At 43.4% G+C, this 10678-nt stretch overlaps 1 protein-coding gene across 1 annotated transcript; it reads right to left on the minus strand.

The window, feature by feature from the left end:
- Positions 1 to 690: 690 nt before the first annotated feature.
- NCL (nucleolin) lies at positions 691 to 10452 on the minus strand. The gene is made up of 14 exons (XM_079133866.1): positions 10258 to 10452; positions 8991 to 9107; positions 7278 to 7758; positions 6839 to 7036; positions 6659 to 6745; positions 6322 to 6463; positions 5426 to 5550; positions 4398 to 4521; positions 3511 to 3668; positions 2951 to 3074; positions 2490 to 2623; positions 1865 to 1991; positions 1312 to 1535; positions 691 to 1163 (listed from the first exon to the last, which is right to left on the minus strand). The coding sequence occupies exons 1-14, from the start codon at positions 10273 to 10275 to the stop codon at positions 1087 to 1089; spliced, it is 2136 nt and encodes a 711-aa protein (XP_078989992.1). The 5' UTR covers positions 10276 to 10452; the 3' UTR covers positions 691 to 1086.
- Positions 10453 to 10678: the final 226 nt, after the last annotated feature.

A 10678-nucleotide genomic window follows, 5' to 3' on the forward strand; every position in this document is an offset into this window, starting at 1 on the left:
CAGGTTTTTGGACTTGGCTGCTTAGGTTCCTATTAAAGCTATCACTATGTTCACCATCCCTTGACCTGACATGGATTTTGACTCCTACTAAAAGCAGAAATGGGTTGGGGTTTAGCAGTGTGCACCTGTAACCCCAGATACTTAGGAGGTGAGGTGGGAAAATCCTGAGTCCATGGTCAGCCTAGGCAACGTATCAAGACTGCCCCGGCGTTGGAGAGGAGACGAGACAGCAGCAAGCAGTGCTTACTAAAACCAGTGCCTGAGCAATATAATATGCACAGTACCAGAATGAGGGTTAGGTTAGTGTAAACATGTTGGCAGTTTTGCCCCACCCTGAGTTCTGAAGTCTACTGGTCCACTTGTCTAACAAGAACTAATCAGTTACGACCAAATCCAGAACTGATGCTCTCAATTGCTGATCTTAGGAGATCTGAACAATGAATGTACTCTTGCACTTCTTTCCAAAGAACTTACTCAGGACACGATACTCCGCCTGGGACAACTGGAAGAAGCCACTGCAGTCTTGGAACAAACCTCGCATGTCAGCACTCAAGAGCTGCAGAAGCTGGTTACCTCCAGTCACTTCATCCACCTCTGTGCTGGGATACTTGAAAGCACAGAGCCTTTGTTACCAGGCTCTTCAGTGACGTTTCAAGAGAAACATGATTTTAGGAAGTACAAGTCTGGAACCAGAGTTTAGGACTTTTAATTTGTCCTAAAGTCACTGAAGCAAAACTCATAAAACATTCTGCTTTCCTTTATACCCCCCAACGCAAACAAAACAAAAAACTATTTGTAGGAAAAAAAACAGTTTTGTACATGGGATGAAACAATATAAATTCAAAACTTACAGATAAGGGTTAGCTCTATCACTCATCTCTTTAAAAAGTTTATATGAATATCCAGTCAAAACCAACAGGGTTATCTCCTTTGAAATGTCATCTATACGATTTCCAAGTAGACCACAGGACTGTATACTGTCTTGGAATGTCCTCAGAAGGCTCTGTCATTGAACAGGTAACAGAGTTTAAAAACCCCAGAGTCCTTTCTTTCAAATGGAAGAGGGAAAGACAGGGACAGAAGAAACTATTCAAACTTCGTCTTCTTTCCTTGTGGCTTGTGGTCTCCTCCTCCCCCTCTGCCTCCTCGGAAGCCTCCTCGCCCTGCAGGAAGGCAAAACACCATGAAAGGATGGGGCAAAGATGCTCAGAGTCCTCCCAACGGTGACCAGAAACCCAACACAGCACAGGTTCAGCAGTCTGTGTGCCATGTGGGGAGTCAATACAGACACAGGCAGCCCCATCTATTTACCTCCAAAGCCTCCCCGGCCTCTGCCGCCAAATCCACCTCTGCCTCCTCGGCCGCCACCTCTGCCTCCAAAGCCTCCTCTTCCTCCACCACGACCCCCAAAGCCACCTTCCCCTTTAGGCTTGGCCCAGTCCAAGGTAACTTTGTTTCCATCAATTTCACCATCTTCCATGGCCTCTTTGGCAGCTTTGGCATCTTCCTCACTGTTGAAGTCTACAAAACCAAACCTAAAACACCAAATGAAATCACCCATTATAAAGCAAATACATACTGAGTAAGTGGCCAGCCATCCTCACAGGTCACCCCACAGAAAATCCTAACTCATTTAAGCCAGCTTAAATCTTCAGATGTCTGTCTCACAGAACAACCAAATACACCTCTGCAGAAACAGAAGGTAAAGTAATGCTGTTCTGTGAAATGTCTCTTCTTCTCGTGCGAATCCATAAACTGCCACCAGTTGACAGAAAGGAGCTCAATGAGAAGACATCAAAAAATTCTCCAACCAGGACATATTTATTGGAGAATGAAGCGATGCTGTCCATTTCCCGTGCCTTACCCTTTGGAGGATCCGGTTTCCCGGTCAGTGACTATCCTTGCACGGACAGAGCCGTCAAATGATTCTTTTAAGGTTTCTTCGGTGGTATCTTCAGACAGACCTTTGACAAACAGAGTTTTCGATGGCTCTGTGGAAGAAAGTGTTCAATTTGAAGTCACATTCATAATGACTCTAATTTTGCACACTATCCAGTATGCTTGTTTTAGTACAAAAGGCAGATAAAAGCAGTTTAGCCAACTAATGTTTAATTTAAGGTTCATATCAAGTTTGTTTTGAACTACCTATGCATAGTCAAGTTTCTGCCTCAGGTCTTTTATGGAAATCAGAAGTAAATTAAACAAGTGTGTACAGCCCACCAGGCAGAGCAGTCAGTCAACCAAAGGCAAATTTGCTGTTCTGAGTTGACATAGCTGGATCAGAACTTGACTATCTAGAGGAATTTTCTTGAATTTCATCAATTATTTCTCAGGTAATTGGTCATCATATCCAGCTGTCATTCACTCAGTAATAAAAGAAAAATAGGATCATCTCCACATGTGAGAAAAGTAAACAATGGCATTAAGTTCATGCAAAGCACCAAGAAGACACCATCGTCTAGCCATACCACCCTGTCGAAAGGACTTACGGCTTCTTGCGTTAGGTGATCCCCTGGGTCCTTGCAACTCCAGCCTGATTGCTCTGCCCTCAATTTCCCTTTTATTACAGGAATTTAAAGCTTCTTTTGCATCTTCAAATGAAGCAAACTCTATAAAGGCATACCTGAGAATGGAGAGTCAATACTTAGAATGCTAGCATTTACACTGCTCATCTGCTATCAGACAATGCCACTGAGTCTTATCCCTTAAGGGGTACTTGATTTTATACTCATTCGTGCAGCTAAAACCCATTCAGTTTTTCTGCTGACAAGCTACCTTTTTTTTTTTTTTTATACCTAAATAAAGACACTCTTATAGCTCACCCCTGACAACATACTTTTTTCTTGGTGGTGCTGGAGGCTGAACTCAGGGCCCCATGTGTTCTAGGCAAGTGCTATATCACTGAGCTACCCCCCTAGGCCCCAAGCCTGACAACATAAAGACATTTTACCCTTTAGATTTGCCATTTTGGTTCTGGGGTACTTTGATAAAAGTTGCCTTCTCAAATACTTCCTGAAGAGTTTCTTCTGTTGCATTGTAAGAGAGGTTGCTTAAAACCAGAGTTTTTGATTCACCTGCAAATAGAGATGCCACATTCTTAAAGTAAAAGTGGTTCCCAACTAAATAGCCTTGTTTCTGAGGACCAACACTTAGGAGTGAATGCACCAATGCTAATGCAAGTGCACCCAGCATTCATTGTCTATGGTTAATACCCTGCGCTCTAGTACATCCATTGTTAGTTCACATCTGCATATAAGTGATATTTTTGTAATACATAGGCTTGTTATTTAAAGCACAAAATATACATAACAAAGGAAGCTAGAATGGCCTACCATGTTTCAATGGAAAATTATTTCAGAGTTCTCAGTGGTTTAATGAATAACAATTAGTATTACAAATAGGAATATATTTGCTTGATCTTCACCTGTATCTAATTATGCAATATTTACAAATTAGAAGATGCAAATCATTTCCCACCCTTAATTCTATAATAAACCTATAAATCCTTACCACTCCAAGTGCTATTCTTTCCACCTCTGTAGTCTTGATTTTGACCTTTCTCTCCAGTGTAGTAGAGGGAAACAGATCGCCCATCAATCTCTGTTCCCTGCTTTTCTTCAAAGGTTTTCTCTGCATCAGCTTCTGTCTTAAATTCAATATAAGCAATCCTGCAAGGATTATTGAATAGGGGACATTATTAACACATTATGCCCTCAGCAACACAGACCTTACTTCAGATCTGAGTGGTAATGTCATTTCTTAGTGACACACTGAGAAATGCATTAAGGTGATTATCTGGCAAATACCAGAGCATACACAGAATCACAACAAACAGTAATGCAATTTTATGGGACCACTGTCACATGTAGCTCACATGCTCTTGAGGACTCCAATACTTAGAACCATACCAGTGTCAATACATTGTTATGTGGCACATGACTGCATTTAACACAGAATAAGAAGTTAGGAACACTCCTTACTCCTTTATATGTATATTACCTCACCTTTGAGAACTGCTACAAACTATGTTATTCTTACTTTATAGACAAGAAACTGACCCATGTTTGTAGGTTAAGCTTGATCAAGATCACACACTTACCAAACTGGACCAAGATTGGTTTCATTAAGCAGGGAGGTGTCTTCTTTTTGGTACTGGGGATTGAACCCAGGGGAACTTAACCACCAAGCCACATCCCCCCAGCCCATTAATATTTTATTCAGATACAGGGTCTTGCTGAGGTGCTTAGGGCCTCACAAAATTGCTAAGGCTGGCTCTGAGCTCATGATCCTCCTGCTGCAGTCTCCCAAGTTGCTAGGATTACAGGTGTGTACCACCGCACCCAGCTGAAATGTCAATGTTAAAAAAACTTTTAACATTCTAAGAGACACAAACATACCCTTTACTCTTCCCATCCTTGCTGACTAATCTGATCTCCATGGCATCTTCAAACACTTCTTTTAATTCATCCTGAGTGACTTTGTAAGGGAGATTTTTGGCCAAAAGTGTTCTTGCATCTCGATCTATATTTAAAAAGAAACCATAAAAATGAACTGTATGACCTAACAGATCACAGGAAAAAAAACAGAAGTAACACTAACAGCACAGTTGCATACAACAAACTTGAGATGTTATTATAGAAAGTATTGTTCTGAGTATTAATGTGCTTCTGTGGCAAAATACAAATCCCTCCATGCTGTCACCACTGACGGCTATCTACTAAAATATTTAGAATACTAAACCTAGTTACATGCTCACTCTTTAAACTAAAATTTATGAACAATTTAGAACACATCCAACCCATAAAGAAAAAACAATTTTACAAAGAAAATAAGAACCTAACACAGTTAAGGTCCTTACGTCTACTACAGGTTGAGCACCCCTAAATGAAAAAACTAAAATGCCCCTCAAATCTAACTTTATGAATGTTGACATGCTGCCAAAGTACAGAATACACTTGACCTCATGACAAGTCACAGTCAAAATTTAAGTGCACTAAAAATTACCTTTTTAATTCATCCTGAGTGACTGACTCTGTAAGGGAGATTTTTGGCCAAGTGTTCTTCCATCTTGTAAAGGTGTATATGAAACATAAGTGAATCTTGTGTTTTGAGACTTGAATTGCACCCCCCTACCAGACAATATGACCCTTCCCTTCCGAAACACTTCTAGGTCCCAAGCATTTCAGATATGGGACACTCAAGCGTAATTCTTTTTTCTGAGTTCATCTTGCCTAAGTCAGGAAGACTTAACACCAAAGGGAGTGTACTACGCACACTTGTCAACATTCAACACATTTAATTCTCACCTTAGGAAGAATTTAAGAGAAAAGGGGGGGGGACCTTCCCCCCTGGCAGTCTAGCTCCTCAATCTACATTTGACTTCCTAGATACATTTGGAGTATATCATCTCCAAAGCCTTACATACCTTTCTTACTGTCTTTTCCTTTTGGTTTCTCTAGTTTAATTTCATTGCCAAAAAGTTTTAAACCAGTGAGTTCCAAGGCTTTTTCCAGATCTTCAGCAGATTCAAAATCCACATAGCCAAACTTCCTTTTAAAGTAAACAACAAAATTTCAAGTTTAGAGAGAGAAAAATAAAAACAAATCACACACATGTGGATAGCAACATTATATAAAGCACCTTCAGTGTTAACAAAATAAAGTGAAGGCTCTGCAAATTTCAGCTACAGAACAAGGTCTAAATGCCAAGATTTAATATGCAATTCACCTTTCATGTCTCCCTAATGGGTTACACTTATTTATTACAACACACACAGTATTAGGTGACAAAGCAACCCACTGAACACTAAGTTTGGAGAAGCCTATCTGGTTAAAAGCATTCAGCGACAATTAGTCAGGTCTAATAGTTTTTAGGCATTTCCAGGAACATAAACATCAAATATCCAGTACTATTCTTAAAAATTATTTTGAAGCCAGGCGTGGTGGCACATGCCTATAACCCCAGCTATCCAGGAGGCTGAGGCAAGCAGATAGCAAGTTCAAGACCAGCCTGGTCAATTTATTGAGACCCTGTTTCAAAATAAAAAATAAAAGAGTTGGAGACATAGCTCAGTGGTAGAGTATCCTTAGGCTCAATCCCTAGCACAATAAATGAAAAATTTAAAAAAAATTTTTTTAAACTCATGACTTAGTCAATTTGTAGACTTCAAACTTGGGGTTCTATAATTTGATAATCTAATGGTTTAGTTTGTTAAAGTATACTTTTAAAATATTTACATATGCATGTTTAAGAGTACTAGGCTAAAGTAACTGCGAAAAATCATTCACAGATCCATGGGTAACATTCTTATGTAGCATTTACCTAGTCGTTCCAATCCTGACATCCACAGCAGCCAGATCATTTTTTGCAAAAAGTTCACTGATACCAATTTTTAGTTCAGGAGCAGATTTGTTAGAATTCAGGTTTCCAACAAAGAGATTAAATGATGTAGTTGGTTCTGTGCCTGTACAGAAAATGAACTCTTATTAGACTATAAAGCCTGATACAAATCAATTTCCAGCACAAAATTTCTACATAGAGCACATCAGCTTATTGCAAGCTAACATCAGGTGTTTCAGTATTAAGTCCCTTTATTGTTCATCATTTGTGCTATTACTACTTCCTCTCCCCCACCTCCCTCCTTGTTCTGTTCAATTACCTTCCACTTTCTGTTTCTTGGCTTCAGGGGCTGCCTTCTGTTTGGCCATTTCCTTCTTTCGTTTTCCAGGTGCTTCTTTGACAGGCTCTGGACAAGATTCCAAACAACATGCCACATACACTTAAGTACTTTCTTTAAACATAGCTCAGGTCAATGTACTTCAGAACCTAATTTGATTACCTTCTTCTTCCTCCTCCTCCTCTTCCTCGTCATCATCTTCATCTTCCTCGTCCTCATCCTCCTCCTCATCATCATCTTCGTCCTCATCTTCCTCCTCTTCATCCTCCTCAGCCACACTCTTGGCTTTCACTGGTGCGGCTTTTGCAGCAGCTTTCTTTCCTTTGGCTGGTGTGATCTCCATAGCTTCTTCTTCAGAGTCTGAAAGAGAAGCCAGTTAGAAACTAGAAACCCCCCACACCATGAGTTCTGGAAAAGTGAAGGAAATACTACCTTGCCACCATGCTTAGTTCATAGTTATGGCAAGAATTAAGAGCCCAGAGAGTACCCAGGATTCAACAGAATCCCTAGGTAGTCATGGAAATAGTATGCACTTTTGCTTTCAGCAGCTCAAGTCAAGGTATTCTACAACAGAACCCCAGAAACTAGAAAAAGCATGTACCATCTTCTTCCTCCTCATCCTCATCCTCATCGTCTTCGTCGTCATCCTCATCATCATCCTCATCCTCTGAGGCAGGGGCAGCAGCTGCTGCTTTCATCACTGCTGGTTCAAATTCATCCTCATCCTCATCCTCATCATCCTCATCATCATCTTCCTCGCTGTCATCCTCCTCCTCCTCATCGCTGTCTTCCTTCTTGGCATTCTTGCCATTTTTTGCCCCCTTGGCTGGGGCAACAGCTCCCTTCTTACCAGGGGCTGCTACCGATGCTTTACCCAGAGTGGCTCCCTTCTTGCCAGGTGTTGTAACTGCTTTGGCTGGTGTAACTGTCTTCTTGGCTGGTGTGGCTGCTGCCTTTTTGCCTGGAGCGACAGCTGCTTTCTTGGCAGGTGTGGCAATTGCCACCTTTTTTGTTGGGGAAACTACCACCTTCTTTGCTGGAGTTGCAGTAGCCTTCTTGCCTTTCTTCTGAGGAATGACCACCTTAACAATAAACAAAAACACTAAATATTTCTGTACATCCAAACAGCCATGGTCCTGAGGAGTGTTGTTAGATCCTGGTACTGCTTATGGTTCAAGATCATACCCATGCTAAACTTTACAGTCAGGTTAAATGCATTATATGCCTGTGATGTTAGAGTCCTAATCATCAGGTAAGATACTCAAGCATAAAGAAACCTTCCTAAAGCTTGAAATATTCCTGAACCAGTCTAATTTCTGCATCTTGTTTTTAAATCTGAAACTTCTCATTTGTAAAGGGTAATGTAAACCATAGTGGATGTTTTTAAGGATTATGGATGAATACACCCAATTATTCAAAACATTACCCACAAGAGAACGTTAATAAACTGTTTATTAACTTAGTCATTTGGGACTTCCATAGTGGGTGGTGGTAATGTAGAGCTTAATTAATTTAAAGTCTAATTCCTAAGGTCATAGATAAAATGACAGACTGAATAACCCTTGTAAATTATAGCACAGTGAGCAAAGTATCATTTATCTAGTCTTACAAGATGCTTTTTGTTAGTTTTAGCAGGTAATTTGAATGAGTACTTTTATTGAATTCCAAACAAAAATGGAAGCATAACCTTAGGTCAGCTGTCTTTACAGTGAGCAAATAGGCATAAGAGTTGAAGAGGACCAACTGTTAAAACAAAGGGAGGTGGTTACCCTCCACCCAGAGATACTTAGTGGTTGTCACAAAGTTTATACATAATGGGAAAGACCAATTATTCTTGCTTGAAGGCTGGGAATCTGGAAAGGTTATCCTCAGATATGAATTTAATGTTCAGTTTGACCACTTTCAGGACATTTTCCCTCATTTTAGCATGTGATGCCAAGATACCACATTAAAACTGGAAAGTAATGATCTAACATAACACGCCACACAAAACCCTAAAGAGGGAACTTAAAAGAAGCCCCTCCCAAATAGTCTCAAATTTACATTCACATACATACCCAAATGACAACATGCCAATGAAGAACTTGTGGTTCCGCAAATTCTTCTATTTGCCAATACCTTCAGATATCCACCACCACCTGCTTTAACTGTCCAATTTTATGCAATTATCTTTTTGAGACAGTACCTAAGGTGCCCAGGCTGATCTCTAGCTCAGGATCCTCTTGCCTCAGCCTCCCAGGTATGTGGGATTATAGGTGTGTGCCACTGCAGCCTTTAACTTTACACTGTTCTGTATTATGCTGGACACAATTACCTCCTCTCCACTGCTGTCATCTTCTTCATCTTCTGACATTTCCTCATCTTCACTATCTTCTTCTACCTCCTTTGGTGGAGGAGCCATTTTCTTGGGGTCACCTTGATTTTTACCGGCCTAGAAATAGCCACAATTAAAAGATTACACCTCCAGTCACATTTCAAACGGACACTTACTGGAGATTGAGCCCAGGAGGTCTACTTGCTAAGCTACAACTCCAGCCCATCTGGATTTTTTGAGACAGGTTCTTGCTAGGTTGCTGAGGTTAGCCTCAAAATTGCAATCCTCCTGGTCCTCAGCCTCCCCAGTCGCTGGGATTACAGGCCTGAGCTACCCACCCTGCTTCAAGCCATTCCTATTTTTGTCATCCTACTCCACAGTATTGCAACCAGCTCCTTCCTTAGAACCCACTTTCCATGCTGCAGAAGTTCACACTTAACATTAAGACTAGCACCGCTGCAGTGCACTTTTCCTGTCAGGTTTGCAAACGGAAAACCAATCGAAGCTAGAAAGGCAACTGAAAGAAGTCTTTCTTCCTTTTACCTTAGTTAAGCCCATTTGTTTTAAAAAGTCAACTAGTTGTGCATAGTCTTTCGGAAATTCTGAACTTAATTCAGTTTTATTTTGAATTAAGATCTGAAGGCATCTTAGGGGGGGAAACCTCCCTTTAACGTAACAACTTGGGTCTTCTCATATACTTTTCCTTTCCCAGACCGAGCGGGACCACGTGGGTGTACAAGCCACGCCACCATGTGCCCGCAGCCCAGCGCCTCCTGGTGCCCACCACGTGTCTGCCCGCCTGGCCCAGGCGGAGCGATGCGAAGGCCGCCGAGCCTCCCACCAAGGCCAGTCTTGCTGTTGCCCGCCCCAGGGCCCGGCCCCCTAAAGACTCGGGGCCCACGCGGCGCGGCCCACGTGGCGGGCCGCGAGCCGGGACACGTGCGCCAGGAGGCGGGGCCCCGCTCGCTGCCGTCGCAGGAGTTTAGCTTCATCCCCACGCGCCGAGACCCAGCGCCCCCTCCCCACGCTCCGCCGAGGCGCTCTGCCGCCAGTCAGTAGCCTCCCGCACCTGCCCAAGCTCTTCACCTCGCCACCCAGTAGCCAAAAGCCGCGAGACCTCCGACCAGTCGCGCGAGACTTCCCGCAGCATGGCGCCCTCGAACGCGCCCGGGACTGCGCGCAGGCCCTCCTCCCCGCGGTGCCGCGCGCGCGCGTTCTTCGGAAAGCAGGCCGCGAGACGTCGCTGTTCCTGCGACAGGCCTCTTACCTTTGCGAGCTTCACCATGATGGCGGGTTATGACGGCGGAGTGTGTGGCGGGCGAGTGGCGCAGATGAACCTAGAGGAACTGAAGCGACGTCGATGGCGGCCCTGGGGTACTGAAGATGCCGGAGCACGTACGCCTGGCGGCCAGCTACAGCTAGAGACTGAGGCGAAAGACTGAGCCTGCCCAGTAATCGCCCCTGGAAAGGCGACGACGGCGCCCTCGTGACTCCGCCTCGACCAACCACCGCTCGCGCCTGTCCTGTGACCCAATCGCGAGCCTCTAACCCAGGACAGCGCGGGGCGGGGCGCGGGCGGAGTGGGCGGGCCGAGGCGGTCAGGGAGGGGGAGGAGTCTGGAGGGGGCGCTCTGGGGGAGGAACCCGCTTTGTGCACGGCCAGCGCTGATTGGCCGGTGGACGCGCGGG

Source organism: Sciurus vulgaris, assembly GCF_902686455.1.
Source record: "Sciurus vulgaris genome assembly, chromosome: 3".
NCBI classification, from domain to species: Eukaryota; Metazoa; Chordata; class Mammalia; order Rodentia; family Sciuridae; genus Sciurus; species Sciurus vulgaris.

What these genes read in the sequence shown, in the direction of transcription:
- NCL (XM_079133866.1), bottom strand. An exon ending in AAAGAATAGCACTTGGAGTG is followed by an intron (nt 3,075 to 3,510) that starts GTAAGGATTTAT and finishes CTCTATTTGCAG; the next exon opens with GTGAATCAAAAACTCTGGTT. An exon ending in AGGCCGGGGAGGCTTTGGAG is followed by an intron (nt 1,164 to 1,311) that starts GTAAATAGATGG and finishes GCCTTCCTGCAG; the next exon opens with GGCGAGGAGGCTTCCGAGGA.